Below are 20,079 nucleotides of genomic sequence, written 5' to 3' on the forward strand. Positions count from 1 at the left end.
AACATAACTTCTTCCCTTTTTGCTATTTTAAATTTATTCAATCATTCTATTATGTTTTTTTATTATTTAGGAGATTAAAGGAAGGATAATTTCAATGAAATTATAGATGCAATGTTTCTAACAAAGCACCAACCTAATCAATCCTACATACATATAATCTGTTTCCTCAGTTACAAGCTTTTACATGGAAAAATTCCCTTTAGGAAATACAATGGGAAGGTTTATTTTTAATAACTGAATAATATACAACTGTAGCAAAGGCTGTGCTGTACTTTAGATGTGTAGTGTTTTCAAGAAACATTAGAGAAGCCAGTGTAGCTGAAGCAGAGGTAGTGAGGGCAGAGAAGTAGAAGAATCAGAAAACAAGCTGGGTTGCTCATTGGGAAGAGCTTTGTTGGGCATCATCAAGACTTGGGGATTTTTAGGTAGTAAAACTCCTAGATCTTTTTCTTTCTATTCTGGTTTGTTGACTTTAATTAAGTGAGGAGCTTTTTAATATATTTCCACATAACCTTTGTTTTTAATTATTGCTTAATATTTCATTATGTTTACTATCGTTTATTATTTATTAAGGCAATTGAGTTTTATGAAATTGGATAAGAAAATTGATTCATTGGCATTCTTTCCCAGCACAAAAGAGCTTTGAAGTTGTTCTTGGTCAGCCACTTCAGGGATACGTGGCACAGGGACCTAATGAACTAACAGTTCCTTCTGTAACTTCTGAAGTCTACTTAAGAGTCAATTAATGAGTGCTTGTAGCCATATATTTGCTACTGGCCTCTGAATGCTGCCATATTTACAGCTCTATTAAAAGTTACATAATCACTTTAATGATAGTTTGCATCCCCTTGTTTGACACTGTTAACAGAATCTGTTTCTAAGATAAAAGGCTGGTCTTTCTCATGTGTAACACTAGGTAACAGACGATGCATTACGCTAGTGTGTAACACTAGTGAGCCCTTTTTGGTCAACTTTTAAGTTTGTGTTATATAGCATATTTTGAAGAAACCCATTCTAATATTTTGTGGAAAAAAAACAAAACATTGCATATGATGGAGGATAAAATCTAACCCACCAATTAGTGTAGTAGAAAAAGCTAAGAAAGCGAATAATTAAATATCTGGATGATGAACACACTATTTTTATTTATTTATTTTTTTAAAATTAAAGTTCTCCAGCTATTTAACTTAGGGAATTATTTTTAACAAAATTGTGTTTATTGTTTAAAAGGTAACACATTCAAGGCCAGGTGTGGTGGCCTATGCCTGTAATCCCAGCACTTTGGGAGGCTTAGGAGGGAGGACTGCTTGATCCCAGGAGTTTGAGACCAGCCTGGGCAGCATAGTAAGGCCCATCTCTACAAAAAAATTTAAAAATTGGCCAGACACGGTGGCTCATGCCTGTAATCCCGGCACTTTGGGAGACCAAGGCGGGCAGATCATGAGGTCAGGAGATTGAGACCAGCCTGGCTAACATGGTGAAGCCCCATCTCTACTAAAAATACAAAAAGTTAGCCAGGCGTGGTGGCACATACCCGTAGTCCCAGCTACTCGGGAGGCTGAGGCAGGAGAATCACTTGCACCCAGGAGGCAGAGGTTGCAGTGAGCTGAGAATGTGCTACTGCACTCCAGCCTGGGCAACAGAGCGAGACTCCGTCTAAAAAAAAAAAAAAATTAGCTTGGCATAATGGTGTGCACTTGCAGTCCCAGCTACTTGAGAGGCTTTGGTGGGAGAATCGCTTGAGCCCTGGAGTTCAAGGTTGTACTGAGCTATTAATATGCCACTGCACACCAGCCTGGGCAAGAGTGAGGCCCTGTTTTAAGAAAATAAATAAATAGTAACACATTTGCCTATCTCATAATTTCAAAAGTGCAAAAGTGAGAAGTCTGCTTTCAGTTACTGTTTCCCTCCCTGGAGGGAACAACTGCAGACACATACAAACACACACACACACACACACACAAATACATACTCATTTTTACTTTTTACTTTTTATCACAGGAATGCTACTAAGTTTTATATATTATATATAATATATTTGTTGTCAGCTTTATATCTTAAAGATCTTCTTATATAAATGCATAATTTCTTCAATTAAAATTCATTCATTTAAGCAGACCACCATTGATGGATATTTTGGCTGTTTCTAGTCTTTGGCTAGTATAAACAGTGCTTCTGTGAATAACTGTATACAAAACTTAAGTGTGTACATGTGGGAGCTTATTCAGTAGTAATGATTTCAAATTCTCTGTCAGTTAATTGATGTATCTCCATTTCATTAGGATCAGTTTCTAGAGATTCATCTCTTTGTCTTTTGGGGAAAATATTTCCCTGTTTCTTCTTTTTCCTTGACATTCTCTGTTGATGTTTTTGTGCCATAGACAAAATAGTTACCTCTCTTAGTCTTCATGGCATGGACTCATTCTGGAGAAGACCCTCCCTAATCAGCCCTGACAGAAATTCTGGGATCTTTCAAACCTTCCTGCCAGTCCTGTCCACTTTCTTTGTTCTTAATAGTCTCTAGGCATCTAGAATATTTCAGGTCCCTTCAGCTTCTGAGACCATGGAGACTGAAGCCATTTCCTCAGGCAGTCCCCATTTAAGGTGAGTGGTTGAACACATGGTACTCCCCTATCCATTCCCAGGTAGAAGCTAAAGAGCTGGGATTTTTGCCTGCTTACTCCATGATGAGCCAGAGGTGGAGGGTGGGGTGGCTATGGTGACCAATACCCCAAATTGCTATGAGTGTCCAGAGTTTGTTGGGTTCTGCCAGTGCTCCAAGACAGGGTAGACATAGCTCAGTTTTCTGGGTAGTTCCTAGAAAACTTTGGACATTAGACACATAGGGTACCTCTTTCTCTTCCTGGGGAGAAGCTAGGAGCTGGGGGATCTTGTTCCTCTCATATGGAGCTGTGCCAGAGGATTATGGTAGTATGGTATCGGAATTGACTTACTGGCTTTGATGTGACTGGTTTCACACTTACTGGGATGCAGGAGCCTCTTAAAGTTTCTGGATTTCACAGAAAGGGAATTTGGCCAGGGGGATTGTTGTGGAATCAGTTTGCTTGTTGGAAGAAGGAAGGTCCAAGATGGCTCTTCTGCCATCTTGATGATGTCATCCCTTCTGCCTCCCTTTTATAAGGATACTTGTGATTGTAGTTAGACCCAATAAAATGATCCAGGATCATCACCTCTATCTCAGGATCTCTAATTTAATCACATCTGCAAAGCCTTTGTCTTATAAGCTAACATTCACAGGTTCCTATGACAGGGATGTGGACATCTTTTGGGGGAACCATCATTCAGCCTACCACACTAGTCTTTCATTTTTCTCTCCTCATCAGTTTGAGAATTTTCTTGGTACCAGTTTGCATGTGTATCTGCTGCATTTAGGGTATTCCATGTACAGGTACAAGCATTTGACTGCTTCATTATGTCTTACAGCGCAGTTATCCTCAAGTTTTGACACATTGAAATGATTAAAATAGGCCAGGCGTGGTGGCTCACGCCTGTAATCCCAGCACTTTGGGAGGCCGAGGCGGGTGGTTCACGAGGTCAGGAGTTTGAGACCAGCCTGGCCAAGATGGTAAAACCCCGCCTCCACTAAAAATACAAAAATTAGCTGGATGCGGTGACGGGCGCCTGTAATCCCAGTTACTCGGGAGACTGAGGCAGGAGAATTGCTTGAACCTGGGAGGCAGAGGTTGTAGTGAGCCGAGATCGTGCCACTGTACTCCAGCCTGGGCGACAGAGTAAGACTGTCTGAAAAAAAAAATAAAGAAATGATTAAAATATTACTTTATTATAAATTCCCTTTTCCTCCCCTGTATTATAAATAGTGCATTATATTGATTAAAAGGATACATGTAAATAGATTATATTGTTTATGGTTATTTTTAGGATAATTAAAGGGGAATTATATTTATTATGAAAAGATTCTACTGAGTCACTGGGTTGAGAACTGTTCCACCAGCTCAGCTATGTTTTTATATATACGTATAATTTATATAAATAGATAGGAAACCTAGGGCTCTGAGAAATTAAGTGACTTATTTAATGTTACAGGGCTAGGGCCAGGGCAGTGATGAGAGGAATAACTAAGTCTTTTAGAAGAAGAAGAGGTAGACATAAGAGAGAAGCTCCCTGCTGGAAGCTAGGACTCCAGAACTGAGAGATTCCAGAGTGGGAATTACTGGCAGCACTAATGTGTCTTAGGAACTGAAAAAGCAAGCAAGAAAGGAAAAAATAAAAGTCTTGAAATTCTCTCAGGAATGAGAAGTAGAAGGAACAACGTGGTTCAAAACTGGGAAAATGGCAGACTAGGAAGTTTACTTGGGGAGTTGTTAGTTATGAATATGGATTACCCTGCTCCAAGAGCACCTTTGTCCCCGGACTAGCACCACTCCCCAAGCCTTTGGCAAGTTCCTACTCATCTTTCAAGAAATAGTTCATCTTTAGTGCATTTCACACCATTCCTCCTTCCAAAAAGGAATGAGGGTGGACTTGAAGAAAATACTGAAGAGGAAAATTCATTTGGGTGTTTTTCAAAGACTACCTAAGTCTATTCATACTATTGCTTTTTTTTTTTTTCTTTTTAAATTTTTATTGACCTTTATCCAGTTGGAGGGACGGGCAACTGAAGGTTTTTGGTTGGTATTGAATGTTGCTGTGTTATGTTCCAGCTTTTGAGTCATCAGAACTGGAATGAAAGCCTTACTAACTCAACATCATACATTTTTGTCCCATGTAATAAATAGCATGTTATTATCTGAGAACTGAGGTGAGTTTTCTTTAAAACATAATTTTATTCTGATTACCCTTGTCTTAGAATTCTGAAAAGATTAAAATAGCTGTTATCTGAGGAACTTGGATTCTGAGCATTTGAACTGGAAGAATGTTCTAGTCGGTTATCGACAGGCTGATGACTAACATATGTGGACATTATCATTACCAAAGAGTGTGCTGACTTGTTGACAGCATGGACTTTTAAAAAATGTACAACCGCTGTAGGAAGTGTTGGCAGATAAATAATTCTCTTGAGAGATTTCAGTATTGACTTTTAAATTAATAAAAATCACGTTTATTTTCTTAAGTTACCCGCAATGGATTTTTGTCAGATATCACATTAGTGTAGTATTGGTGCAGGGAGTCCGTGGTGCCCCTTTTTCCTTATTACTGAAAGTAACTTGTAGCTGAGATTGGTTGTGTCTTCAGGTAATCTTTCTCAAATTGAAGATGTAAATACTTTCTACCAAGTTTATTAACTATAAATTTATGTAAAATACTGTGACTCAACAAAAGCACTGAAAAAATTGTTTCAAGAAATAACTTAGACCCTTGCAGCAGAGACTGTGGCTTGGCTCCCCCATCATCATTCTCACCTCTTTCTACCTCACCTGCCTCTCTTCTGGAGACTTTAACACCTAAAATCTTTCTCCTCCAGCCTTTCATTGCTGGCAGGGTAGCTACATCTTTGACACACTTGAGGCCAATAAGATGGAAACTAGAAGTCTGCTGAGAGTTTCTGGGAAACCTTTTGCTTTTCTTCTAAAGAAGAACAGATACAATTGGCACTCATTCCCATACTGTCCTCCTTTTTTGCTTTGTTGTGTGGAACCTTTGACCATGACACATAAAAACGAATACTAAGGATATTTTCACGAGAAAACTTGAATAAGAAAAAAAAGCTAGGGATTTTGGGGCGGAAACAAAGAATCTGGGTTTCTGATGACGTTGTCTTGCACCTGAATTGGTTCTATGAAGTGCCTACCTTTTATGAAAGAAAAAAAATGAAATTTTTTTCTATTTGATTAAGCTGTAAGTTGGATTTTCTCTACATTCCCAGCTTAATTAACACAGAGTTTATTTCATTCTTAGAGTGGGTTTTATTTTACTTTATAAAAATGTTTCCTTAAAGAAAAATTTTTTCATAGTATTATACATGCTCAAGCAGAGCAAAATCCAAACATTAGCAAAATGGCTGACTAGGATGTTGCAGGTGCTTGTTTCCCCACAGAAACATCAAATAAATAGCTATAGACTGACTAAAATAACTTTGTAGGAACTATGGAAACCAGTCAGAGATCTGTAGCAACCCAGCAAATGCCCAATCAAGAAAAAGCCACATGCAAAATGATAGGAAATTCTGTGATAATTTTACTCACCCTTACCCTACTCTGTCTCTGGCACAGTGCAGCACAGAGAGAAGTAAATGGCCCAGTTCTCCATTCTCTTCCTCAGGAGAGAAGGATTCGAGCAGAACTAGTATGAAGCATTCTTACCTATCAGTGGGTTACCCAAGAGACTGATTGCAGACTCGCCTCGTTCAGAGCACATACAGGGAATGAGGCATGGTTTGAATCTCAGGCTGATGGCCAAGAAAGGCAGTGATGGGCACTATAGCACATGAAAACTACAGGGAGACCACAGACCTAGATGTGTGGGAGGAAGGTTATGCACAGAGGAATACCATACAACATCTAAGGCCTTGAGAAGAAGCTTGGGTGAGATTCTGGGAAATTAAGACATTTGCAGGCAGCCAGAAGAAACAAGAAAAAAAAAAATACAGAAAATGCACACAGGCCCAGACAGGATGCATGCCCAGAAAAGACCTGAGATGACCTTAAGCACACTCCCTGCACTGTTCCCAGGGCTCAGGGGCTTGATAAGTAGTAGAGGTCTTTCATGTCAGTCTTCAAAGAGTGGGAGGGGTGGTTTTTTCAAATGTCAGATTTTCAGCAAAAAATCATAGAACATGCAAAGAAAGGATGCAACCTGGCCCATCCAAAGGAACAAAATAAATCTTCAGAAACTATCCTGTAAAGACACACAAATTAATTGGATTTGCTCAGAAAAGACTTTAAAACAACTATCTTAAATATGCTCAATGAGCTAATGAGAAATAATGAATTCAGGAAAATGATACATGAACAAAATTTCTATCAACAAAGAAATAGAAATTAGTTAAAAGAACCAAATTCTGGAACAGGAAAATACAGTAGCTGAATTGAAAAATTTACTAGAAGGATTCAACAGCAGACTTGAACAGGCAAAAGAAAGAATCAGTGATCTTGAAGGCAAGTTATTTGAAATGATCAAGTCCGAGGAGCAAAATCAAAGAAAAAAGAAAAGTGAACAGAGTCTGAAGGACTTATGCAGTACCATCAGGCAGACCAATTGATCCACTGCTAGAGTCCAGAAAGAGAAAAAAGAGAAAGGATGTAGAGATAGTTTATGGAAATAATAGTTGGAAACTTACCAAATTTGAGGAAAGACACAGCTCTACAAATCAGAGAAACTAAAGGAATCCACGTTTGATAAACCCAGAGTCTGACATCAAGACACATTATCATGAAACTGTCAAAAGTAAAAAACAAAGACTATCTGGAAAGCAGCAAAGGTAAATGTGGTATGTACATATGGTAGAATATTATTCAGTCTAAGAAAGAAATGAAATTCTGATACATGCTACAAAATGGATGAACCTGGAAGACATTATGCTAAATGAAACAAGCCAGGCACAAAAGGATATATCTTGTATGATTCCTTTTACATGAGGTGCCTGGAGTAGAGAAATAAGTAGATTGGTGATTGTCAAGTGTTGGGCAAGAGGGAAATGGGAAAATTGAAGTTACTGTTTAATGTGTGCAGTTTCAGAGGAAGATGGAAAAAGCTCTGGAGATGGATGGTTGCACAGTAATGTGGATTTACTTAATACCACAGAACTGAACACTTAAGAATGGTTAAAATGATAAGTGTTATGCATATTTAACACCAATTTAAAGAATGAATATAAATAAACTCTTAGAACTCAAAAAATTCAAATGAACCTCATTATTTGGAAATAGCCATCATTAATGTTAGGTGAACATTATTTTAGACACATTCCTATGGTTGCGTTCACATGAAGAGATGGATGGATAGAAGGAAATACTTTTACAGAAATGGCATGCATTATACATGTTACTTAATGAAATAGTATTCAACAGGAAAAATAAAATGGATTTGAGTCATAAATTTTTTAAAATATAAGTTCCTGGCCAGGCGTGGTGTCTCACGCCTGTAATCCCAGCACTTTGGGAGGCTGAGGTGGGTGGATCTCTTGAGGTCAGGAGTTCAAGCCCAGCTTGGCCAACATGATGAAACCCCAACTCTACTAAAAAAATACAAAAATTAACTGGGCATGGTAGTATGTGCCTATAATCCCAGTTACTCGGAGGCGAGGCAGGAGAATCCCTTGAACCCAGAGGGAGGAGGCTTCAGTGAGCCGAGATCGTGCCACTGTACTCCAGCCTGGGCAACAAAGCAAGACTTCTTCTCCAAAAAAAATAAAAGTTCCTTCTGTTGAAAAAAAAAGCAAGATAAAAAAGTCCCATTTTTTGTACATTGTTTATGTTGGTAAAATATACATAACATAAAATTTACCATTTTATCCATTTATTTTTTTATTTTTTATCCATTATTATTTTTATTTTTGATTTTTTGATTTTTTTTTTATTATACTTTAAGTTCTAGGGTACATGTGCATAACGTGCAGGTTTGTTACATATGTATACTTGTGCCATGTTGGTGTGCTGCACCCATCAACTCGTCAGCACCCATCAACTCGTCATTTACATCAGGTATAACTCCCAATGCAATCCCTTCCCCCTCCCCGTGATAGGCCCCGGTGTGTGATGTTCCCCTTCCCGAGTCTAAGTGATCTCATTGTTCAGTTCCCACCTATGAGTGAGAACATGCGGTGTTTGGTTTTCTGTTCTTGCGATAGTTTGCTGAGAATGATGGTTTCCAGCTGCATCCATGTCCCTAAAAAGGACACAAACTCATCCTTTTTGATGGCTGCATAGTATTCCATGGTGTATATGTGCCACATTTTCTTAATCTAGTGTGTCACTGATGGACATTTGGGTTGATTCCAAGTCTTTGCTATTGTGAATAGTGCCGCAATAAACATACGTGTGCATGTGTCTTTATAGCAGCATGATTTATAATCCTTTGGGTATATACCCAGTAATGGGATGGCTGGGTCATATGGTACTTCTGGTTCTAGATCCTTGAGGAATCTCCATACTGTTTTCCATAATGGTTGAACTAGTTTACAATCCCACCAACAGTGTAAAAATGTTCCTATTTCTCCACATCCTCTCCAGCACCTCTTGTTTCCTGACTTTTTAATGATCGCCATTCTAACTGGTGTGAGATGGTAGCTCATTGTGGTTTTGATTTGCATTTCTCTGATGGTGAGTGATGATGAGCATTTTTTCATGTGTCTGTTGGCTGTATGAATGTCTTCTTTTGAGAAATGTCTGTTTATATCCTTTGCCCACTTTTTGATGGGGTTGTTTGTTTTTTTCTTGTAAATTTGTTTGAGTTCTTTGTAGGTTCTGTATATTAGCCCTTTGTTCTGTAGGTTGCCTGTTCACTCTGATGGTAGTTTCTTTTGCTGTGCAGAAGCTCTTTAGTTTAATTAGATCCCATTTGTCAATTTTGGCTTTTGCTGCCGTTGCTTTTGGCGTTTTAGACATGAATTGCTTGCCCGTGCCTAATTGTATGCCTTATTTAAATACTGTGTTCTACACAGAATTGATTGACTTCCAGCCTGAAAGATGAGGACATTAGCAGTATTGCACTTTTCATCTTCCCCACCTCAACTTTCTGATTTTTAAGTGATATTGCTATTTTTATAGTCATAGTTTATATTTTTACCTTTTGTTTTGTGACTACAATTTCCACATTTGCTACATAACTAGCTTTATTTTATCTAGTTTTACAGTTAATTATATTCAGTGCTCAAGGCTAGTCTTTTACTGTGGCTTCTCCATGTCTGTGTTCTTAATTTTGAATGATCTTTTAATTCCCCTCTCTCACACATACTTTGCCCTATTTCCCTCCACCAATTTAAAGAGGTACTTCATGTTTGAGAATGCCTGAGGCTTTTATACTTAACCAGATCTTGGCTGAGTGGTTTTTAATCTCTTTTGCTTTTGTTCAGAACTTTGTAAATAAACATTGCTCTGTTGTCTTCAGGCATTCATTGTTGCCTGGGAGAATTCAGAGAAGTGTGTGATCATTTCCTCTTCCTCCCTCCTCCTCTTCCTCCCCCCACCATAGCATTCTGCCATTGGCCCCCAAAATTTATGTCCTTCTCATATGCAGAATACATTCATTCCATAACTAAGAAGTCTAAAGTCCAGAGTTTAACCTAATATCATTTAAATCAGATGTAGATGAGGCCAGTTGTTCTCAAGCTGTGAGCCTGTGAAATGAAACAGGTTATGTGCATTCAAAACACAGTGGTGGGACAGGCATAGCACAGACATTTCCATTCCAAAAGGGAAAACTAGGAGGAAAGAAATGATAAATCCCAAGCAAGTCTAAAACCAACAAGGTAAACAGCATTAAATCTTAAGGCTCAAGAATAATCTTTGATTCCATGTCCCACCTCTGGACACATTGGGGTAGGACTTAGGTTGCTATAAAGGAGTACCTGAGACTGGGTAATTTATAAAGAAAAGAGGTTTTATTTTGTCTCATGGTACTGCAGGCTGTACAGGAAGCATGGTGCTGCCATCTGCTTCTGGCGAGGGTCTCAGGAAGCTCAAAATCATGGTAGAAGTCAGCAAGGAGCCAGCAAGTTACATGGAAGAGCAGGAGCAGGAGAGAGGAGGGAGGTGCCACATCCTCTTTAACAAGCAGATTGCATGTGAACTCACTCATCACCAAGGGCATGATGCTGAGCTATTCATTGAGGAATCCACCCCAGTGATCCAAACACTTCCCACCAGGCCCCACCTCCAACACTGGGAATTACATTTCAATGTGAGATTTGGAGGGCACAAATATCTAGACCATATCCAGCCTCAAGTTTGGGCGACTCTGCTCCTGTTTTTTTGCATGGCACAGACCATGCTGCAGCTCTCACAGATTGGAGTCTTGTGTCTCTCCTAGGCTGGAGTGGCACACTGGTAGGCCCTACCCTTCCAGGGTTTCAGATACAGCCCCCATCCCATGGCATGTCTGAGCATTGCCCTACTGGAGGCTCCCTGTGTTGGCTCTGCCCTCACACCTCTACTTCATATCACTCTATTGGGGGCTTTCCGCAGTGGCCCTGCCCCGTGACAGCTCTCAGCCTGGGCCCTCACGCTTTTCTGGCATCCTTTGAATATAGGTGGAGGCAGCCACACCATCACAGCTCATGCACTTGCACACCCGTGGAGATGGCACCATGCAAACACCATGCCAAGGTTTATCACCTGTGCCTTCTAGAAGGGTGATCTGAGCTGCACCTAAGCCTACTTGAACAACAGCTGAGGTTACCAAGGAGCACTGCACCAGAATTTAGGGAGAAGAGCCTCGAAATTGTTCTGTCACAGGCCCCAGCATTCTGGGCCTGTGATGGGTAGGGCAACTCTGGACATCTCTGAAATACCTTACTGGTCCTTCTCCCATTGTCTCAATAAATAGCACCTGGCTTCCTTCCATCCACACGAATCTCCTTAACAGATGCTTGCACCACACCTTTGGTTTCTTTCCTCAGCATGCTGTTTCATTCTTTACAACATGGCTAGGCTGAGAATTTTCCAGATCTTTAAATTCTGCTTCCCTTGTGATTATAGATTTCATCTTTTGTTTCTGTCTTCTCACATTTTTCTGTAAGTCAAGCCACAGAGCACCCTCAAGACTTTGCTTGGATATTTTTTCCACTAAATACCCTGTTTCATCACTGTCAAATTTCTTCCACAGAGCGCTAGGACACAAGCACAATCCCACCAGGTTCTTTGCCACTTTATTACAAGATCACCTTTTCTTCTGTTTCCAGTAACATGTTTCTCATTTTTTTCTGAGACCTCATTAGAGTAGCCTTTACCATCCAACATTTTGATTGTGACCACTAAGGTAATCTCTAAGAAGATTGAAGCCTTCTCAACAGTTCTCCTTTTCTTTTGAGCCCTCACCACTCGTAATGCTCCTTCCACAGCAGTGTAGGCTTTTTCTAGCATGCACGTCCATACTCTTCCAGCCTCTACCCATTACCCAGTTCCAAAGTTACTTCCACATTTTTAGGTATTTGTTACGGCAGCTTCCTGCTACCGTTGCCAACTTCTGTCTTAGTATGTTCAGGCTCCTATAACAAAATTCTCAGACTGGATAATTTATAAACAAATTTACTGTTCACATTTCTAGAGGCTGGGAAGTCTAAAACCAAGGCACCAGCAGATTCAGAGTCTGATAAGGGCCTGTTTCTCATAGATGGTACCTTCTAGCTATTGCATCACAGAAGGGGCAAACAGGCTTCCTCAAACCTCTCATAATGGTACTAATCTTATTCATGAGGGCGGAGCCTTCATGACCTAACTGCCTCCCAAAGGCCCCTCCTCCGAAAACCATCACCTTGGGAGTTTTAACATAGGAAGTTTGAGGAGGACATTCAGATTAGAGCGAGCACTAAACTCATTCATGAGAGTTCTACTCTGATGCTGTAATTACCTGCCATAGGCCCCTTCCCCCCATAACTATCACAGTGGGGTTAGGCTTTCAACATAGGAATTTAGAGGGGGACACAGACGTTCAGTCCATAACACCAAGTGTATTCAGGTCGAAATTCTAAACTTGAGAGGGTGTAATCCATTTGAACATTATAATATTGAAAAAATGTTAAAACCACAGTGTTTCTATTTTATAGTTAGCCTGTCTCATCTACAGAATCCCAGAACTTTTTCTCTCCTGTATTTTACATCTGCCTCACAGCTTTAAAAAAGAAATTGGAAACCAAACCAGTGAACCTCTTTTACTTCCTTTTTTTTTTTTTGAGATGGGGTCTCGCTCTGTCTCCCAGGCTGGAGTGCAGTGGCGCGATCTCGGCTCACTGCAAGCTCCGCCTCCTGGGTTCATGCCATTCTTCTGCCTCAGCCTCCCGAGTAGCTGGGACTACAGGCGTCTGCCACCACGCCTGGCTAATTTTTTGTATTTTTAGAAGAGACGGGGTTTCACAGTATTAGCCAGGATGGTCTCGATCTCCTGACCCCATGATCTGCCCACCTCGGCCTCCCAAAGTGCTGGAATTACAGGTGTGAGCCACCATGCCTGGCTGGACCTCTTTTACTTCTAAAAGACCTGTACAGGCTTCACTTTAAAAATAATTCTGATATATTAAAATGTTTGGGGGATGTTGGGTTTTTTTTCCATTGCAGAGGTCATGTAAGGAAGTTTACTTTTATTTGGCTTGGGATTCTATTTGGGGCTTCATGTAATAACCCTTAAATGTGTGCCAAAGACTTGATTTAGATAAAAGTACAGTAAAATAAAGTAAGATGTATTCTCTTTCATGCTTTTGCAGTATGCAGAAAAATGATTATAATTTTCTTGTGTGCTTTCTGGGCTTTTTGAGTGAAAACATTGATACTGTAGATTGTACGTATGTTAAGAACCCCTCAGTTACCTTTCTGGTAATGATTTACGTTGTTCTTTTTTTTGAGATGGAGTTTTGCTCATGTTGCCCGGGCTGGAGTGTAGTGGCACGATCTTGGCTCACTGCAACCTCTGCCTTGCAGGTTCAAGCAATTCTCCTGCCTCAGCCTCCCGAGTAGCTGGGTTTATAGGCGCCCGCCACCAGGCCCGGCTGATTTTTTGTGTTTTTAGTAGAGATGGGGTTTTGCCATTTTGGGCAGGCTGGTCTCAAACTCCTGCCCTCGGGTGATCCACCTGCCTCAGCCTCCCAGAGTGCTGGGATAACAGGTATGAGCCACCATGCCCAGCCGATTTAGGTGGTTCTTTACGCACTAGTTTGAATTCTCTTAGCTATACAACAGTTAACTTTCTTGTTTACAGTTCATATGAATCCTGTCTCAGGACCTGAACTAAAACTGTGTACGGTTTGTTAATGAGGCTGCTTGAAATTTCAGTTGATTTATTTTTAGCTCTATTTGTAGATGGTGCTGTATTTGTAACCTAAGTTTTTAGTCTTTAGGAAGATTCTGTGTAACACTCTCTCACGTGGACTCACGCTCTCTCTGTCAGGCTCTCTCTGTCTCTCACACACACAAAGACACACACACACACAGACATGCACACACATACCTCGGTAAACTATGTTTAGACCATGCTTTTGTTGGACTATTATTGTGAAAGTAATGAGTTTGGTTACCCTACTTTTACCACATAGTTGCATGCAAAGGGCACATAACCATTGTCTCCAGTGCTCCATTCCTAGCATATACCACTTAGTCTGTTTTATCCTACTGTAGCAGAATGCCTGAGACTGGTATGTTATAATGAACAGAAGTGTAATGGCTTATATTCTAGACGCTGGGAAATCCAGTATCAAGGTGCCGGCATCTTGGAGGGCTTCTTGTTGCATCATCGCCTGGTAGAAGACAAGAGGGCAAGAGAGAGCAAGAGGGGGCTGCACTCACACATGAGGGTAGAGCCTCATGGCCTTATCACCTCTTCTTAAAGGTCCCCCTCTTAATACGATTACAATGGCAATTAAATTTAGCATGAGTTTTAGGGGGGACAAATCTTCAGACTATAGCATTCTGCCTGCAGGCCCCCACATCCCATGTCCTCATAAACAAAATAATTCATTTCATCTAAGTAGCCCCACAAGTCGTAACTTGTAACAGCTTCCAACGTAAAAGACCAGAGTCTCATATAAATTAAATGTGAGACTAGTCTTTTTTTTTCAAATGAATCTTTTCCCTTTTTGCTTTTATGCTCCAAAGGTTCTTCCTTATCCAGTGACTATGTAAATTGTCATTAATATTCAAGTGAAATTCACAAATTTGGGGGCTCTTTGATTTGTTTTGTTTTTTTTTTTTTAATTTACTACTGAAGCAGAATTTCTTGTTGCTAATTACAGTATTTAAACTGAACTTATTATGAACTTACTGAAGAAATGGCTTTCCTCCTTTCTTTCAAACATGGGATTTCCTCTAGATTTTGCCTATTAGGAATTTAATATTAGGGTAAATAATCTTATCTTTTGTTTGCACTGTTGAATAAGAGCCAGTAGATGTTTTAATTTTTCCGATGATGATATTTTCACTCAAAAATTTAAGTATGAAAAGAATGAAAATCTAAATGAATATTTATAAATGCCTCACATAGTTCTGATTTTAATTTGTTTTTAATTTCCTTTTTAGCTGCTCCCTGATGGTAAAGCACTGTTGATTTGTTTTGCAGAATCCTTGCAGCCTTTCCTGGAAGCCTGTAGCAACTCTTCATTTTTTCGTACTTGTTCTGTGCTGCTTCGAGCCCCTAAGCTTGATCTTCAAATACTAGAAAAGCTCAGTATTATTTTACAGAAACTTTCCAAAATCAAGTAAGAATTTCTTGTTGCTAACATTTTTCATTGAAAAATACCTTACCGTGATCATTTAGACCAGGGGTGTTTAATCTTTTGGCTTCCCTGGGCCACACTGGATGAAGAAGAATTGCCTTGGGCCACACATGAATACACTAACACTAATGATAGCTGATGTGCTAAAAACAAAACAAAACCTCATAGTATTTTCAGAAAGTTTACAAATTTGTGTTGGGTGGCATTCAAAGCCGTCCTGGGCCGCATGCAGCCCGTGGGCTGCAGGTTGGACAAGCTTGATTTAGACCTTTCTGAATCCCATGCTACTTAAGCTTTCATTATTAAATAAAAATTTCCATTATACAGATGTAGAAAATTAAGATTCATGAATACTAATGTTGATCTAAGACCACATATTTAGTGACAGACTAGAATTAGAGTTCTGATCTCAGAACATCTAGTTGTTTCTATAGCTCATTTCAGGTAAGTGAACTTTAAATAAATCATATAAAAGTAAGAGCAGTTTTTAGCAACCAAGTAATAATATCAGAATAAATTCTTGCATATTGGTATTTTCTAATACCACAGGTGAAAATAAAAAGATAATAAAAGTATATTTTGCAAATTCTTATTGATGTACTAAAGTGAATTTAGGGGATGAGAATGAAGCAAGCAGAAGAGATTTTAAATTACTTTTGTAATGGTATTTATTTTAGTAAACTCTTATGGACTGCCTACTGCCACTAATTTGGATTTTTTTATGAGAATCAAGGGCTTTCTGTTTCCTCATCTTTCTCCTGACTCAGAAATTTGTATAACAGTTACTAAACTACAAATAAGGATATCGATTTTAAGTTGTATTTTCCGTGGTTCTTGGCATACTCTAGTGTTTCCTTTGAGGCAAATCTGGACACCTTCTTTCTCATCTCATTTGTATAACAGTAACATTTTTATTTTGATTTAGGTTCAACTCTTCTTCCCCTGGCCTCATCCCCTCATCCATGATTCCCATGGTAGAGAATTTAGATTTTACCAGGCTTCCATATACTTGAGTAGTAAATGCAATGCATCTTGAAATTATTTGTAGATAGGAATTAAGAGATCCATATGTTCTGTTTGGTATCATGCCTAGTAGCGGATTGTAATAAATTATTGTCAAATTATAACCTTATTTTCCAACTGACCAGATTACTAGTTTTGGTCTGATATCTGCTGAATATATCAATTTACTGTCTTCCTTTTCTTGCAGACTATACCGTGATTCTCTTGATTTTAGTAAATTTCTAGTAAGGCCTATTGCAGTTACCCTATGGTGCCATGAAGCTGCAATAACATTACTTAGATTTAATTATTTTTTAGTTCTTAGTTCATGGGATTTTTTTAAAAAGTAGTCCCGAAGTGCAAGTATATCCTTGTGCCAAAATGTTTTACTATTCGTGATGTGTTTGTAGCTTGGGTTCATTTTAGACTTAGATAAAAAACTAAAAGCTTGAACAAGACTTGAACAAGAAGACTGGGAATAGCTGATGCTCAAGCAAGTCTTAAAATAAATCTTTAAGATCACAAAAGATGTAAATCCTTTTGTATTAGGATAGTACATAAGGTTATTTGACAAATTCTCTCAAGAGGTAAAAATAGCTAGACAAGGAAATAAGAAACATAAATTCTTAATGATTGAAATGAAACTACTGACGGGTCATTAGAAAGAGAATGGTTGAACAAGTGTTCTGTAGCCAAGTCAAAAGATGGACCAATATTCTGCCACTTTAAAAAGGCCTGCTTACTCTAAATAGCATGATCAAATGTTTGCTTTGCTAGCAGTGAAAAAAAATTCTCACGCTAATAGTGAATAGGGTGCAGTTTTCAGGATTATAAAATGGTTCCAGGCTGGGCACAGTGGTTCGCATCTATAGTCTCAGCACTTTGGGAGGCCAAGGAAGGAGGATTGCTTGAGCCCAGAAGTTCAAGACCAGCCTTAGCAACATAGTGACACCATGTCTCTACAAAAAATAAACAAAATTAGCCAGGTTTGGGGGTGTGTACTTGTAGTTCTAGCTACTTGGGAGGCTGAGGTGGGAGGATTGCTTGAGCTGGGGAGGTTGAGGCTGCAGTAAGTTGTGTTCATGCCACTGCACTCCACCTGGGTGTCAGAACAAGACCTTGTCTCAAAAGAAGAAAAAGTTTCCTTTTTTCCCCAGTGGTTTTCTGCTTCAGGTTTATCTCCTAAAACCTGTTTTGTTTGTTTCAGCATCCTAATATTTTTGTCGCCTATTTTCTCCACTGTTTTTAAAAACAGATGCCGTTTCCTCATGTTTACACATAAATTATCTTCGTGTCATTGCAGATAAACTCTCTTAAGTATGTGTAATTAAATAATATATTCATTTTTTTAACAGGAGTAATAAGAAGCTCTTTGAACTTTTCACAATTCATCTGATGCTTCAAGAAATACAAAGGACAACAAACCCAGAGCATGCATTTCTCTGTATTAATCTAAATTCAACCCTGTTCAATTTGGGTTTAACAAAATGTAACTCCCTGGTCTCCAGTGCAAGCCATTAGACTGGCTAATTTTTTAATATAGTATATGTGGTGCTTATTTATAAACATGTAGAAATTACCAAAGTAACTACAATTCTACCAAGGAAAGTTATCAGTAGCATCATTTATCATGAAAAATAAGTACTTTTTTGAACTTTAAAAATGAAATCTGTAGAAGGTTTCAGTTCAAGTAAGGTAGTGCTAATGTACAAGATAACATTTCTAGAATGTATGACACTGAAGTTACTTTTTGTAAAAATATATTAGGAAATTTCTTTCTTAATTATGTGATTATTTGGAATAAAATCGGTGCTTATGTGAGAACAGGGTTAAATAATACTGTCTTTCTATTTTCTTAATATATTAGAATCCTTCCTTTTGAAAGCAAAAGTATGTATCTTTAAACTGTCATCTTGATACCATAACTTTTCTATATACTGTATCCTAGATTAACAAATGATGATTTTTTTTTTTTTATTGTGCTCTTTGTGGGATAGAAAAAGTTGTTTTTTATTGTGCTGTTCACAGGTTTAAAAACTTTTTTTTGTTTTCAAAATAATTATTACTGGAGCATGTAATACAAGGCAAGACATTTTTTAAACATCGAAAGGTAAACAAAAATAATAGTCCTGTTACCAGAAATATCTCTTGGTATAGCCAAAGATGAGTAAAGTGGCCAGAGGTCTGGGTGAAGTAAAGGTGGTAAAACTTGGGACTTAGGACACGATACTGAGGAGCATTGTGTTAAAAAGTCATAAAATCATATATGATCAGTGTATAATCTCAGTTTCAGGAGTTAGAAGAAATTTTCAAGAAACTACTGGGCCTCTTCAAAAAATACCAGAAAATGTGCCATTTTTGAAGTAGAAACAGAAAGCCATAATGAAAGAACAGGCCAAGGTGAGAATGCTGGAACCACAGGAACTTAAAAATGCAGAAGGCCAGGCACGGTGACTCACGCCTGTAATCCCGGAACTTTGGGAGGCTGAGGTGGGCAGATCACCAAAGGTCAGGAGTTCAAGACCAGCCTGGCCAACATGGTGAAACCCCATCTCTACTAAAAATACAAAATTAGCCGGGCGGTGGTGGGTGCCTGTGATCCCAGCTACTCAGGAGGCTGAGGCAGGAGAATCACTTGAGCCCGGGCGGCAGAGGTTCCAGTGAGCCAAGATTGTGCCGTTGCACTCCAGCCTGGGCAACAAAGTGAGATTCTGTCTCAAAAAAATAAAAATAAGTAAAATAAAAATGCAGAAGCCAAAGTGCACATTAGAAACAAAAAATAACATCGATACTTCATAAAATAGGATTAGCATGACAAGAACAAACAAGAAGTTCTCTCGGAACTCAGAGTACATAGAGATTGTACTCATGAGAGTGGATGGCAGATTCTAGGACAGAGCCTGGCACTTCTGCAGGGCGGCATTTGGTGTTTCTGAAGAAGAGAACGGAACAAATGGAGCGGAAGAAATATTCAGAAATACAGTTGAATAAAGATTCTGGCGGCCAAGGAAAGAGCTGCATGTACAGATTGAAAGGGCTCATCATGTTCCAGAAAAACCTATGAGAAAAGGGTTCTATAATTAGATGCATCCTGGCCAAATGTTAATTTATAAGGATAAAAGCACAAACAAAAGCCAGTTACTTACAAGAAAGGAAAAACCAGGCTAGCCTTATAGAATGCTGGAAGGTAATAGGGAGCTCTAGAGGAGAAGATTTTTAATCCAAGACTTTATCCCTAGTGAAGATGCCTGTCATAAGTGAGGACAATGGAAAGACATCTTCAGACATTCAGGCGTTGAGATGTTATACCACTTACGTACTATTCTGGAGAAAGCAATGACTTAAAGATTAATCAACTTAGAGATGAAAGAAAACAGTTTATTAAATCAACCTCATATCAAAAGCACTGAACACTGAAACAACTTAAACATTAAATAATTGTTGTAACTGTTTATGAGATGGAGTGAGATGTTAAATTCCTCAAAAGGATAAATGATGGAAAAAGCAGCCCCCTCGCTCTTCCTTCCTCCATCATCATGATGTGTACAGTTGACTCCATTTCTCACCCTGTCTTCATAAGTCTTTCAGGGTCAAGTGATTTCAGGCCAAGAAACAAAAGCAAAATTGTCTCATTCCCCATTGTATTCAGATGAAAACTGATGATAAAATCAGGTACAGTTCCAAGAGGAGACACTGGAGGGGAACCACGCTGGGTCTGTAAGCAATTGCAAATGAGATGG

At 39.0% G+C, this 20,079-nt stretch overlaps 1 protein-coding gene across 7 annotated transcripts in view; it reads left to right on the top strand.

Moving 5' to 3' along the window:
• Positions 1-20,079, top strand: part of CCDC138 (coiled-coil domain containing 138) — a 128,250-nt gene that overhangs the window by 74,780 nt on the left and 33,391 nt on the right. For 5 of the 7 annotated variants that reach the window (XM_015113095.3, XM_028832285.2, XM_001084152.5 and 2 more), the window contains 2 exons: positions 15,181-15,319; positions 17,695-18,173. The exons of 1 other annotated variant lie outside the window; for it this stretch is intronic. In XM_015113095.3, coding sequence (XP_014968581.3) covers positions 15,181-15,319; positions 17,695-17,860 — 305 coding nt within the window. In that variant the 3' untranslated portion in view covers positions 17,861-18,173. Of the gene's footprint in view, positions 1-15,180; positions 15,320-17,694; positions 18,174-20,079 lie in introns of those variants that run through there. One more of the 7 variants, XM_001084028.5, reaches the window with a different exon arrangement.

This window comes from Macaca mulatta, chromosome 13 (assembly GCF_049350105.2).
Source record: "Macaca mulatta isolate MMU2019108-1 chromosome 13, T2T-MMU8v2.0, whole genome shotgun sequence".
Classification (NCBI taxonomy): Eukaryota; Metazoa; Chordata; class Mammalia; order Primates; family Cercopithecidae; genus Macaca; species Macaca mulatta.